Raw genomic sequence first — 14,344 nt, 5'->3', positions numbered from 1 at the left:
CAGCCAGATGGGCGGGGTATAAATAATAAATTATTATTATTATCATCATCATTATATTGCAGTGTGGTTATACTCGATGACTCTTGGGGATCCCTTTCAACTCTGCAATTCCATGATCCTTTGTAATAAAATAGAAAGAAAGAAAAAAAGCAACCAGCCTATTGTGCAAAACTGGACATTGCAACAAAAAGATGGAACTTTGCAGCCAACCGCTCCGCCCCTTTTGCTTCTGGCCCCGCCCATCGCGGCACCTACTCCCCACCCCCACCTCTCGAGGGGGTCCAGCAGGGAAAGCGGACTAAAAAAAGCCTCCCGCGCCCGCCTTACGCGAACCCCGCATGGTTGGTTTGCTTTGCCGCGAGGCGCGCAAGGGGTTAAAGCGACAGAGTGGGCCGTTGCTAGAGAGGCGGGGCGGGACTCGAGAGCGAGGTCCTGGGGGAGGACCTTTCGGGGGCTGGCGAGTTCCTTCCTGTGGCGGGAGGGGGAGGAGAAAGAGGGGAGTTGCGAGGAGGGGGGAGGGCAGATTCGCCTTCTGAATTGTGCATCCAGCTCCCAGGGATCTGTGTTTTGCACCCACCTTGCAAGGAAGGGTTGCAACCTTGCAATCTTTGCAAAAGGTGAGTGACTGATGGAGGAGAGTTGGGGGAGATGCATGTGCAATTATTATTATTATTATTATTATTGATGATGGTTAAAGACAGAATGATGATGATTAAGGACAGAAATTGCAAATAATAATAATAAAGAGGAGATTTCAGCCAACCGTCCATGCCTGAATGATGTAAGAATTCCTGCAAGGACGGTCATTTCCAGAGAGGGGAGCCCTGACAACAAAGAGTCTTGTGTGACCTGGAAGGCTAACGATTTGATGATGGTTGTCTGCTTCGGGGATACTGCAGCCCGCTTCATTAGATGCACGAGATCTTATCCTGGAATACAATGCATTCGTATCCCTGCAGTGCTTCCCTCCCACTCCAGATTATAGTCTGTAGGGGAACTTGCTTCTGAGTAAAGATGCACAGGGTTGCTGCGCTGTCCCCAATCTGGTGTGGCGGGGAAGAGTGTGGGCCATCGAGCCAGGAAGGTTTGAGGTTTAAATACTTGCTCAGCTCTGAAGATCGCTGCCTCTCCGCCTAGCCTGGCCTCAGGCGGGATTAAATGAATCGTAGAACTGTCAGCTGGAAGGCACACTGGGGTCATCTAGACCAACCCCCTGCAATGCAATCATCTTTTGTCCAATACGGGGTTCGAACCTGAGGTTAAGTCTCATGCTCAACCAACTGAGGCTCATTGTTGATTATTAATCTTTATTCATTACTAAGAATTCTTACGAATGGGCTGCATCTAGCTAACTTGTTCCATCAGCACAAGGATTTCTACTTGGGCAGAGGAACATCCCCCGTTCACACCAAGTCTGCACCCTGTGTCGCGAATTCTCCGCAGCGCTTTAGCAGAAATGCTCAGAATTCCAGGTTCTTCAGTGCAGTATATTTATTGTGAGCTATATATACAAATATCTACAGGCTATAATACACGAGCAGTTCATACAGTCAGACAGAGTACCTGGCTGCACCTTAAGGCAAATACGAAGACCTCTCTCTCTCTCTCTCTCTCTCTCTCTCACCACACTCTTCTGCACCACCACACTTACTGATGGACAGGTTTTCCTTTTAAACCAATGACAGCCAATCAACTGACAGCACATTACTGCTGAGTCTTTCTGACCCAGCACTTCCATAGAAAGTATTGCAGGCTGATTGCATCAGCCAGCAAACTCAAGCCTGCAGACTTACTATCTCACACAGCATTCTGTGAATCCTGACACCCTGCACACTTCCCATATCTGAAGAATAAGTGGGGGAGGCTCCATTGCACAAGTGGAAATACTTGCGCGGATGAAATGAATGAGTTGACAACATCCCAATAATAATAATCAATCTAACTGTAATTATTAATATTTTTTATTACAATTGTTTTATGAATTTCCTTCTAAACGACTGCCTCAAGACGATTTACACACAAAATAATTAAAAACTGTTAAAAGACACAAAACCAACATTTTTTTTTAAAAAAAAAACAAGACCTAACATGAGTCAAGCAGCAAAAAAACCCCTAATGCTATTCCAGGTTGCATCAACATCAAGTACAGTGGACGCTTGGGTTGCAAACGTGATCTGTGTGGGATGCACATTCGCAACCTGCGTCTGCGCACGCGCGGGTTGTGTTTCGGCGCTTCTGTGCATGCGCAAAGCGCGATTTAGCACTTCTGCGCATGCGTGACCACCGAAACCCAGAAGTAACCCACTCTGGTACTTCCGAGTTTCAGCGGTCCGTAACCTGAAAAAACGCAACCTGAAGCGTCTGTAACCTGAGCTATGACTGTATAGTGTCCAGATCAAGGGAAGTAAAAGCCTTGGTCAGACGACACTTGGAATAATGTGTCCAGTTCTGGGCACCACAATTTAAGAAGGATGTTGACAAGCTGGAATGTGTGCAGAGGAGGGCAACCAAGATGATCAAGGGTCTGGAAACTAAGCCTGATGAGGAATGGTTGAAGGAGCTGGGAATCTTTAGCCTGGAAAAGAGAAGACTGAGAGGAGATAGGATAGCCATCTTCCACTATCTCAAGGGCTGTCCCATGGAAGATGGAGCAAGCTTGTTTTCTCCTGCTCTGGAGGGTAGGACTCTAACCCATGGCTTCAAGTTACAAGAAAGGAGATTCTGACTAAACATTAGGAAGAGCTTTCTGACAGTAAGAGCTGTTTGGACAGTGGAACGGACTCCCTCAGGAGATGGTGGGCTCTCCTTCCTTGGAGGTTTTTAAGCAGAGGTCGGGTGGCCATCTGTCGTGGATGCTTTGGCTGAGATTCCTGCATTGCAGGGGGTTGGACTAGATGACCCCCAGGGTCCCTTCCAATTCTACAAGTCAATGATTCTATAATTCTAAGGTTCCAAGAGGACACTGGCAGTAAAGACCCCATTTGCCCAGCTAGGAAATCCTGTTGGAACAAAAAAGGTCTTCACTTGTTTGGGGAAAGCAGAGATCGTGGATGCAGGTCGTATCTATTCATTATTATTGTTGTTGCCATTGGGCATTTATCTTTACAAACAAATAAAAGTGTTGTTTCTCACACCCAACCCAGCTGCATTTAGTAAGAAGACACAGAAGGGGTTGAATCTGGAGTGGAGATAGCCAAGCTGGGCTAAAGCTGCCCTCGATCTGGGGAGAGAAAATGGCTTCGGAGGAGGAGGAGGTGGGGACCATTCCGCTGGGCCTCCAGGAACCTTTTCCAACGGAGTGGGCAGGTGAGAAAATGGGCAGGCAGAAGAACTACTTGAAAATGATTTACAGATGGCATTTAACTCAAGAGTAGGCTTGCATAACACTGCATAAGACTGAATCAGATAAGTGCTGGAAATACAATGAGGTCGAGGGTACATTCTTTCATATGTGGTGGACCTGTTAAAGGGTGAAAGAGTATGGGGAAATGATCCATAATGAATTGGGAAAAAATGTTAAAAAGTACTTTCCCCAAAAAACCAGAGTCCTTCCTGTTGGGGATAATTCAGACTGAAATTCCTAGGGGTCAAAAAAGTTTATTTATGTATGCCAACACTGTGGCCTGTGTTTCGTTAGCCCCAAAATGGAAAATGAGTGAGGTCCCAACCCAAGAAGAATGGCAACTTAAGTTGACAGAATATGCACAACTCGCAGACTTAACATATACTATAAGAGAATTAGAAGACTGTACGCGGGTGGCGCTGTGGTCTAAACCACAGAGCCTAGGACTTGCCGATCAGAAGGTCGGCGGTTTGAATCCCTGTGACGGGGTGAGCTCCCATTGCTCGGTCCCTGCTCCTGCCAACCTAGCAGTTCGAAAGCACGTCAAAGTACAAGTAGATAAATAGGTACTGCTCCGGCGGGAAGGTAAACGGCGTTTCCGTGCGCTGTTCTGGTTCGCCAGAAGCGGCTTAGTCATGCTGGCCATGTCACCCGGAAGCTGTACGCTGGCTCCCGCGGCCAGTAAAGCAAGATGAGCGCCGCAACCCCAGAGTCGGCCACGACTGGACCTAATGGTCAGGGGTCCCTTTACCTTTACCTTTAGGTGTAATAATGGAATACTGAATGGTATAGTTTTTGTAAACTATGCAGGTATTTATGATATGTAAAATGAACCATGGAAAGAGAAAAAGGAACGTCATTGATCTCTTAAGGAGTACCTTGAATTGTACAACAGAAAATGTAATACAAATTATATACAACAGGTGAGAAAATGGCCGATGGAGGCCCTAGAAGACAGACACACGTTTCTGAGGACGCTGGTGTGACCAACCACGTTGCTCTGGTGAAAAATGAAGCGGCTGCCGCACGCGAGGAAGTCTGCACGAGGGACGTCACGGAGATGGTGGTGACGTCTCATTCGGAAGCGGACGACCCCCGGCTTCCAGACCCGCCGCGCTGGGACGATATATTTTTGACATCCATTGAGAAGGCTGTTGACACCCGTCCGGGAAAGTGGATGTCACAGCTCATACCGGGCCTGAAAGAGGAAGGGCCGCGATTTGAGGAGAGGGAAGCGGGAGATTATGGGAAGGTGAAGGCGGCCATCTTGCGGGTCGACGCCATCAGCACCGAAGTCCAGCGGCAGCACTTCCGCCTGTTCCAATACAAGGAGGCCGACGGGCCCCGCGAGGCCTGCAGCCGCCTCTGGTTCCTTTGCCACCGGTGGCTGAAGCCGGAGAGGCACACCAAGGAGCAGATCCTGGAGCTGCTGATCCTGGAGCAGTTCCTGGCCATCCTTCCGCCAGAGAGCCAGAGTTGGGTCAAAGATGGCTGCCCGGAGACCTGCGCCCAGGCGGTGATGTTGGCCGAGGATTTTCTCCAGAGGCAGCGAGAGCCCGAAAGGCCGGAAGCACAAGTGAGATATTGGGTCTCTTAAATCTTTCATCCAGGTATAGGCAGCCTCCATCCCAGGAAGCAAATGTGGCCCTCCAGACCTGTCTGTCAGGCCCCCTGCTTGGCCACACTCACTCTCCCCAGGCCATGGGGCGCCAAATGGCTCCTCAAACCAGGGTTACAGTCGCCAAAACGAAATACCTAGTGGCCATTTGTGGGGCTAGACAGCGCGAAAGTCGACTTTTTTCAATACGACTTTTTGGTTCCTGAAATCCGTTCCGATTGCGCAGAGAAAATATAATGGATAGAATTCTCAACAGCACTTGCATTGGATATAGCCCAAATATCTGAAAGAGCATCCCCTTCCTTACAGACCCTCTTGGGTGCTGAGGTTGGCAGAGGGGACCCGCCTGGTTGTTCCTCCTCCCTCAGAAGTTAGCGGGGTGGCAGCCCAGGAGAGAGCATTCTGTGGGGTGGCCCCTCAGTGCATCCTCTGCACAAGCGACCCCCATTGCACAGCTTTTGGAGACCGCTGAAGACCCACCTCTTTACCTTTGGTTTTGACACTCAAAGTGTGTGTGGGTTTTTTGGTCCCAATATTAAATTGCTTTTTAATATTGTGTTCTAATTGTTTTAACTCGCCTTGGGACCTTACTACAAAGGGCAGGCAAGAAATATTTTTTTAAAAAAAAACATGAATAAATAACGACCCGTCGTGGGAATGAAGCTGATTTTTCTGTTCTGGCTTACCAACAGCAACAAGAAATGGTAAGGGAGGTCTGAGAGTTGTTCAGGGTGGGCTTAGAATCTGTCTTCGCCTGTGGCGTTCCCCCCCCCCCCCCATGCTGTATCTTTCAGCCTCTTTCCTGGTCTTTCAGGTGCCGGGATTGTTTGAGGATGCCAGGGAGACGTCCCTGAAGGCCGAAGGAGCTCTGTTGGACCCTGAGCAGAGACAGCAGGGCCTAGAGGTCAAGGAGGAGACTGCTGCGGAGGACAGTTCTTCACGAGGTAAGGTGCCACTGCGCTCATTTGAATTTTAAAATTGGTTCCTTTGGATGTTGGCATGCACAACATGCTTCCTGTGACCCAAACCATTAAGCGGAGAGCTAGAAGAGAAACAAAGGGGGAGACAGGAAGGGAGAGGCAGGCTTGGTGAGATGGGGAAGGGAGAGAGACAGGTTGGGAAAGGATCATAGAATTATAGAGATGGAAGTGACCATGGCGGTCATCTAGTCCAACCCCCTTCAGTGCCAGAATGTTTTTGTCCAATGTGGGGCTCGAACCCACAACCCCGAGATCAGGAGTCTCCTGTTATACCGACTGAGGAGAAGGGGGAGAGAGAGGGAAAGGCTGGGAGAGAAAAGAAAGAAGGGGGTTGGGGAGAGACAGGAATCTCCAGCTAAGGCTGGGAGAGACGTCAGCCTGAAATCTTGCCAATTGGCATAGGCAATATTATGCTCACTAGATCCATGGTCTGACTCTATATTAGTTTCTGAACTTCTGAAGTCCCAGAGCCAAGCCGTTGATTTTGATTCTTAAATTTGTTTTGGGGTTCTTGCTGATATTGTGATAATTTCTATCAGGTCTGTGACTGAGACTGATGATTTGTAATTGTTTCTGATATGTTTGGAACTTAATAATAACAGTAATACAGTCGTACCTTGGTTCTCGAACACCTTGGTACGCGTATGTTTCGGCTCCCAAACACTGAAAACCCAGAAGTGTTCTGGTTTGTGAACACTTTTCAGAAGCCAAACGTCCGACACAGCTTCCGATTGAGTGCAGGAAGCACCTGTAGCCAATCGGAAGCCGCACCTTGGTTTTCGAACGGTTCCGGGAGTTGAACGGACTCCTGGAATGGAGTAAGTTAGACAATCAAGGTACCACTGTAATTTTATTATTTGTATCCCGCCCATTTGACTGGATCGCCCCAGCCACTCTGGGCACCTTCCGACTTACATAAAAGCACACTTACTGCTCACTTGATATGATTTGTGCCATTTTGGACACCGTTCTGTGAGAAAGTGGCATTCAGATAAAACAGACGATTATGATTATCAGTGCTAATCCCCAAAACTGTTCCTTTTAGGCAACCTGTGCCCTAGTGAGAACAACAAAGGGAGCCCCCAGCCAGAGAACAGGGAGCACGAGGGGCTGCGTGAGGCATCCGATGAAGGCCTTGAGGAGACCTTCCCTCTCTTTGACAAAGACCTACCTGAAAGGCCGCCGCAATCAGATAAGCCGTCGAAAAAGCCACCCAGGAAGAGGCTGCAAAAATCCATCCCATTGGCGGGTGGTTACGAAGATCTCGGTGTAGCCGCGGCAGAGAAGGAGACGGGCGAGGGCAAGCTGCCCATGAAGATCATCGTCTACGAAGAAAACTTCAGTCAGGGCTCAGACCAAGCCGGAGAGAAAATTCACAAGTGCTCGGTGTGCGGCAAATGCTTCAGCCTCCGGTCGCGCCTTATCGTTCACGAGAGAACCCACACGGGAGAGAAGCCGTACACGTGCTCCGACTGCGGGAGGAGCTTCAGCGTGAGCTCGAGCCTCATTGCCCACCGCAGGACGCACACGGGAGAGAAGCCCTACAAGTGCTCGCACTGCGCCAAGAGCTTCAGTGTGAAGTCGGGACTGATCGCTCACGAGAGGACCCACACTGGAGAGAAGCCATACAAATGTCTGTACTGCAGCAAGAGCTTCCGGCGCAACTCGGGCCTTGTTAGTCATCAGAGAATCCACACCGGCGACAAACCTTACCAGTGCTCGGTGTGCGAGAAAAGCTTCAGCGACATCTCGAACCTCATCACGCATCACAGGATCCACACGGGGGAAAAGCCGTACAAGTGCTTGGAGTGCGGGAAAAGCTTCAGCCAGAGCTCGTACCTCAACAGCCACCAGAGAATCCACACGGGGGAAAAGCCATACGAGTGCTCTGAGTGCGGGAAAACCTTCAGCGTGAGCTCTCGCCTCAGGAAGCATCAGAGAAGCCACACAGGCGAGAGACCGTTTATATGTCTGGACTGTGGGAAAACCTTCAGCGAAAGCTCAGATCTCCTCGCGCACGAGAGGGCCCACACCGGGGAGAAGCCCTACCGGTGTTCATTCTGCGGGAAGAGCTTCCTGCGCAGCTCGGAAGTAGTCAGCCACGAGAGGATCCACACGGGCGAGAAGCCATACCAGTGCGGCGAATGCGGGAAGAGCTTCAGCGTCAGCTCCCGCCTCAGCGCGCACAGAAGGATCCACACGGGAGAGAAGCCTTTCCAGTGCGTGGTGTGCGAGAGAAGCTTCAGCTACAAATCACACCTCATTACACATCAGAGAATCCACACCGGCGAGAAGCCCTTTCAGTGCTCCGTCTGTGGGAAGAGCTTTCGTGGCAGCTCTAGCCTCGTGGCACATGAGAGGACACACACAGGGGAGAAACCATACCGGTGTTTGGACTGTGGGAAAAGCTTCACGCAGAGCTCAAACCTCATTAGTCATCAGAGAATCCACGCAGAAGGAAACTCATGAAAAATCGGTTGGATGAACCTTAGTAGATAATCAAATCCTCCTCTCTTCCCCTTTTCGTAATAAGACTTGGGTCTTTGGCATTTCGTTAGCGCCCCGTCTTCTCTAGAAGGGGCATTTTTCGGGCAGCTGTGCTGGAATATCGATGCATTATTTTCCCGCCGCTACCAGAGTCGGGCACCGATCGATATAAACCCCTTTAAAAGTGAACAGGAGTGTCACAAGCCCACCTAGGCCAAAAGTCATGGCAAATCGCTTGCTCTGGGAAGAAGGTTTGTTCCGAGTGCATAAAACGAAGGTGCCTGAAAATGCAGGTGGGGAGAAAGCAAATCTCTCCAAAACGCCCATCCTGTCCCGGCCACTTGGCTCTTCTCAATGTGTACCCCTTTTCCAGATAGAGGAGGGAGGAGCCCTCTAGGCTTGGGGTGCTCAGAGTGCTAAGCCTTTGAAACCTACAAAGAGGGACCTGATTAGTGGGAAACAGCCCATTAGGAGCAAACAAGGCACTGCCCCACCAACCTCAGTCTGCACCCAGATAGCCCCCAACTGCCAGCCCAGGGGTGGCGCTGCCTGTCGCCTTCCTCCCCTCAATGTTGCTCTTTTAGAACCCAGCAGGGAGGAGGGAGATGGGGACAAAAACGAGTTGGCTTTGCCTGCTGTTGACTCTGTCGTTGGCTGTGGCGCCACCTACTGTTAGGCTCCTAGCGTTCCACCCTACCAGCCATCAGCGAACCTGATTTTGCGTTCCCTGAAGCCAGAACCCACTGCTTTTTGCCTTGATTTCTGTGCTACCTATAAGTCCATCCTGCCACTTGAAATCTCACCTTTTTTTTTTCTTTCCTTTTTTTTGCGGGGTGGGGGAACCAATTCTCAGACCGTACCTCTATAGGCTGCAGTGCAGAGATGTTTTAGATGTGGGAATATTTTGTGCACACCACCTCTCCGCCACGAAAAAAAAGAAAGAAAAATCCTTGCAGGTAGATATGTAGCGTGTAAGGGATACAACTTCGCTGACCTGCTACTTTTCTAGAGGCAGGGCTACACATAAGCTGAAAGTAATGCTGTCCAGACTTTATGGCTTGGCTTTGCCGATTGTATCAAAGCGGTCGAAAGTTCTGGGACTGGGTAGGTCCTGTTTTATTATTTTCTAAATTGCGAAGAGAGAGAGAGAATTAGTTTTGAGTCGAGGTGCTTTGTTGAGCGGACCTGGGAGAGAGAAAATGGGGCGGTTGGAATTCCAAACATGGGAAAGGATCCGTGCGCAACAGGAGAGGGGACTCCGATGTGGGGCTTCGAGTTCGCGTTTTTGTTTTTTAACCAGACGGGAAGTGGCCCAGAAAGAGGAGCAGCAGCAGTGTCTGCACACAGGGAATGATTTTTGTGCTTGCCAGAGCCTCTCTGAAATCGCCGGGGCTCTGCAGCCGCCTGTATGTTCAACTTCACTCACGGCGCAAGTCGCACAGAAAGTTGGCTTCCAAATCCAGGATGCTACTTTCACAGGGGACGGCTCCCATTTTGGGTAAGAGTCGCCACTTATTGCGAGAGCTTGCTTCCTTTGTACAGGTGCAGGGAACCCTGCAGGTGTTGCTGAACTACAACTCCCATGTGCTTGTGCTGCGCCCGATGGGAGTCGTAGTTCCGAAACCTTTGGGAGGGCCAAAGTTTCTCCTCCCTCCTTCCTTTGGGGCTCATTGTTCTGGCAACCTTGGGTCCCCCCAGCTGTCGTTCAACTACAACTCCCATCATCCATTGACTGGTCAGGGATGATGGGAGTTGTAGTTGCTCAAATTTGTACGTCACAGATACCGATTGGAAGTCGTGGGTTGGAAGGTGGCAGGGGGACCTTTGGTGCCCTCCCCATGTTGCTGAACCACAACTCCCACCATTGCTTTCTGGGAGTTGTAGTTCAGCAACACCTGGAGGGCATAGCTGTCAAGCGTCCCTTATTTGGCGGGACAGTCTGTTATCCCAACGCCATGTCCCGCTGCTGTCCCTTATTGATGATGTCCCTTAAATTCCCCAGGTTTCAAAGGAAGCAGCTCCTTTCCCTCCCTCCCTGCCGGCCAGGGAGGAGGGAGGCTCCAACTGTGTTGCTTGGCTGCATTGCTCACCCAATAAGGAGTCTAAGAACGACTGGGGGGTGGAGCTTGCATGCCTTGTGCCACTCAAATCGGCCGCGTTGCCTGGGGACTCGCCTTTGCTCAGCGCTTCCCAGCAGAGAGGTGACGGTCGTTTTCCTTGCTGCATCCCCTTTGCCGGGTTGCTGCACTGTGGGAACCACCACTTGAGGCTTCGTTTGGCTGCTGGTTGACTAAAATCCCTTATTTTGGCTGCTGATCCCTTATTTTCGAGACCGCTGGTCCCTTATTTTCAAATCTGTAAGTTGACAGCTATGCTGGAGGGCCCTGTGCTATCCTCTCTCATCTGTTCTCAAGTCTCACCAAGGTATGTGCAACAGAGCAGATTGAACCCGCTGGTTTCGCCCTGCAGCAATATCCCCCTTTGCCACGTGGCACAAAAATCATGTTCCTAAATCTCATAGTCACTGGGAATTTGAAATCATGATCTAGAGTAGAACAGACTTAAGGCAGATTTCTCAAACCTCACACTCTCCAGAAGTTGCTGAACTCAACTCCCATTTTTCAGCAATTTCCAGTTTGCGGGGGATAACCATTACAAAACTTTTGGTATGTTTTTTTGGCATGTTTTAAATTCAGATTATTATTATTACGGTATATGTTCAGTTGGGCATGTTAATGCATAAAACTTTTCATATTTTTTTAATCCCCTCCTGCCCCCAAAATCACATGTAGCAACTAAATTAAGAGTTTCCAGCTGTGAGCTGCTCAAATCTGTATAATCTTCTTCAACCTTGTTGTTGGACTACAACTCCCATCATCCCTCATCATTGGCTAAGATGGCAGGGGGTGATGGGAGTTGTAGTCCAACAACATTTGGGCACCCAAGGCCGGAGGACGCTGGAGTCAGCCTAAGTGCAAGCATCACCCACAAATGAACTTATTGTGTGGCTCGTCCCTTTGTACTCCTTTAACGAAATTGAATTTTTCATTATTAAATTTGTGAGAGGTTCCCTTGAAACCCCAAGAAGCAGGCCTGGCCATCAGCCATGTTTGCTGGGTCTGATGGGAGTTGTAGGTCAGCAACATTTGGTGGGCCAAAGATTTCGCACCTCCGCAATGACATGAACCTCCTGAAGAAAAATATTTTCTTTTCCATGCTGAAATAAAAGTTTCACCCACCTCATGGTGTTGGGGGTTTTTTTGTGTGTGTGTGTGTGTTTTATTTCAATTAATACTTTTTGGTGGGGGCTATTAAAGTAAGTAAAGTAAAGTAAAGTAAGGGACGCAGGTGGTGCTGTGGGTTAAACCACAGAGCCTAGGACTTGCCAATCAGAAGGTCGGCGGTTTGAATCCCCGCAATGGAGTGAGCTCCCGTTGCTTGGTCCTGCTCCTGCCAACCTAGCAGTTTGAAAGCACGTCAAAGTGCAAGTAGATAAATAGGTACCGCTCCGGCGGGAAGGTAAATGGCGTTTCCGTGTGCTGCTCTGGTTCGCCAGAAGCGGCTTAGTCATGCTGGCCACATGACCCAGAAGCTATGTGCCGGCTCCCTCGGCCAATAAAGCGAGATGAGCGCCGCAACCCCAGAGTCGGTCACAACTGGACCTAATGGTCAGGGGCCCCTTTACCTTTATTAAAGTAATGTGATAGTAATAAACAACAGATTTTCCATCATTCCCTCTTCGTCAGATGGTCGGGCTGCGAGATTAGTTGTGAATGTAGCCGCAACAGTGGTAAAAGAAAGTCCTTCGTGTGGCGCAGAGTTAAACGGCGGAACTCCCTCCCACAGTATGGCTAGCTTCCAAAGAGGATTGGGCAAATTCACGGAGGAGTGGGCTATTGATGGCTAGAAACCACAAGAAGGGAGAGCGTTCTTGTGCTCAGGTCCTGCTTTCGAGTTTCCCACAGCATCTTGTCGGCCAGCGGAGAACAGAATCCCTCTCAGCTCTGCAATTCTCTGATTCCATGACTCATAGGAGCCAACCCCTAGGGGCCTTTCTTCCTCTTTGGCCCCACAATAAAATAAAATTGATGGGCATTGCCATTTGAATGTTGTATGTGCACCACATCATCCCCCCAAAATATATTTTATTCAAGTTGGCACCCTTGCCATGGCTAGTTGGGCCATTGAACCCTGATCCAGCAGGTTCTTATGTTCTTAATTATTATTATTTAATAGGGATTTCCCTGGATATTACTGGGATTTTAAAGATGGAATTGATGTCCGGGGTGGGGGCAATTTCTGAAAGATGGTGCTTTGTCCTGGATCTGTCCTGGCTAGTCAATCGAAAAAATAGCCATTTTTGTAGGAAAGAGCTCAACAAACTTTGGGGGTTGTCTTAAAAAGCTCAGTAACTTTCAGGGTGTCCTGTTTCTGAAATATGGCAACCCTATATCTAATAACTGATGGCAGAAAGTGAGGGGGAATTAAAGAACCTTTTAATGAGGGTGAAAGAGGAGAGCGCAAAATATGGTTTTAAGCTCAACATAAAAAAAACACAAAAAACCATCACCTCCTGGCAAATAGAAGGGGAAGAAGTGGAGGCAGTGAGAGATTTTACTTTCTTGGGCTCCATGATCACTGCAGATGGTGACAGCAGCCACGAAATTAAAAGACACCTGCTTCTTGGGAGAAAAGCAATGACAAACCTAGACAGCATCTTAAAAGCAGAGACATCACCTTGCCAACAAAGGTCCGTATAGTAAAAGCTATGGTTTTCCCAGTAGTGATGTATGGAAGTGAGAGCTGGACCATTAAGAAGGCTGATCGCCGAACAATTGATGCTTTTGAATTATGGTGCTGGAGGAGACTCTTGAGAGTCCCATGGACTGCAAAGAAGATCAAACCTATCCATTCTGAAGGAAATCAGCCCTGAGTGCTCACTGGAAGGACAGATCGTGAAGCTGAGGCTCCAATACTTTGGCCACCTCATGAGAAGAGAAGACTCCCTGGAAAAGACCCTGATGTTGGGAAAGATGGAGGGCACAAGGAGAAGGGGACGACAGAGGACGAGATGGTGGGACAGTGTTCTCGAAGCTACCAGCATGAGTTTGACCAAACTGCATGAGGCAGTGGAAGACAGGAGTGCCTGGTGTGCTCTGGTCCATGGGGTCACGAAGAGTCGGACACGACTAAACGACTAAACAACAACCAATATCTAATAAATGTGTTAACTGCTTTATCAGCCGCACTGGCCACAAGCTCCACATAGGTACGTGAAAACCAAGAGGAAAGAGAAATACATTGGGGGAAAACCCAATCACACACAGAGCACTGGGGGAAACCTTTTCAGGTAGGGAACCCTCAAAATGATCATGGATTTGGGGGCAGAGAATAAGCAGGTGGGATTATATGGGTGGAGTGTCTGGGGAAGGGCCAGGGGGAAGAGACCCTGCTTTCCATGCATACCTGGCATCTTCAGGTATGGCTGGGACAAAAGGTTTCTTTGAAATCCTGGTGAGCGCCTGCCAGTCAGTGCTGGCACTACTGCGCTAGGTGGACCAATGGTTTGACTACATCCCTGTAAAGGAAGAGGACCACCTGATTTGCCTTGGCGCCTCCAGGTAGGGCTGAAACATGGGAAAGTTGCTGCCAGTCCGTGTGGGCAATACTGAGCCCGATGGTTTAGCTCAGTACCAGGGCAGCCTGCTGTGCTCCATATGTCAAAGCGCAGCATTTCCAAAGAAGTGAGTACGTCATCCGTCTGGACCTGCCGCTGCCGGCCCGTGTAGGTAACACTGCTCTAGGCGGACCAATAGAGAGCGCGCGCCTGCGCGATATGAAAGGTAGCGGCTCCTTGGCCAAAGAGGGAAGGGGAAAGCATAGGGCGGCTTGGTGCTCTCACTTCCGGCTCCCAAG

At 49.4% G+C, this 14,344-nt stretch overlaps 1 protein-coding gene across 2 annotated transcripts; it reads left to right on the top strand.

Annotated features, from left to right (window-relative positions):
• Positions 1–506: 506 nt before the first annotated feature.
• Positions 507–11,671, top strand: LOC308466654 (uncharacterized protein). Of its 2 annotated transcripts, XM_080987587.1 has the most exons (5): positions 507–617; positions 3,144–3,306; positions 4,267–4,919; positions 5,776–5,905; positions 6,987–11,671. In XM_080987587.1, exons 2-5 carry the CDS (start codon positions 3,234–3,236, stop codon positions 8,408–8,410), a joined length of 2,280 nt encoding a protein of 759 aa, XP_080843713.1. In that variant the 5' UTR covers positions 507–617; positions 3,144–3,233; the 3' UTR covers positions 8,411–11,671. The 2 variants fall into 2 exon arrangements, with proteins under 2 accessions (XP_080843713.1, XP_080843714.1); XM_080987588.1 differs by lacking the exon at positions 3,144–3,306.
• The last annotated feature ends 2,673 nt before the right edge of the window (positions 11,672–14,344 follow it).

This window comes from Podarcis pityusensis, assembly GCF_964106645.2.
Source record: "Podarcis pityusensis genome assembly, chromosome: 2".
NCBI lineage: Eukaryota > Metazoa > Chordata > Lepidosauria > Squamata > Lacertidae > Podarcis > Podarcis pityusensis.
Note: the sequence above shows the minus strand (reverse complement) of the source record. Positions and strands in the feature narration are given on the sequence as shown.

What these genes read in the sequence shown, in the direction of transcription:
- LOC308466654 (XM_080987587.1), top strand. Translation starts at nt 3,234, where the DNA reads ATGGCTTCGGAGGAGGAGGAGGTGGGGACCATTCCGCTGGGCCTCCAG. An exon ending in TTTTCCAACGGAGTGGGCAG is followed by an intron (nt 3,307 to 4,266) that starts GTGAGAAAATGG and finishes TATATACAACAG; the next exon opens with GTGAGAAAATGGCCGATGGA. An exon ending in GGAGGACAGTTCTTCACGAG is followed by an intron (nt 5,906 to 6,986) that starts GTAAGGTGCCAC and finishes TGTTCCTTTTAG; the next exon opens with GCAACCTGTGCCCTAGTGAG.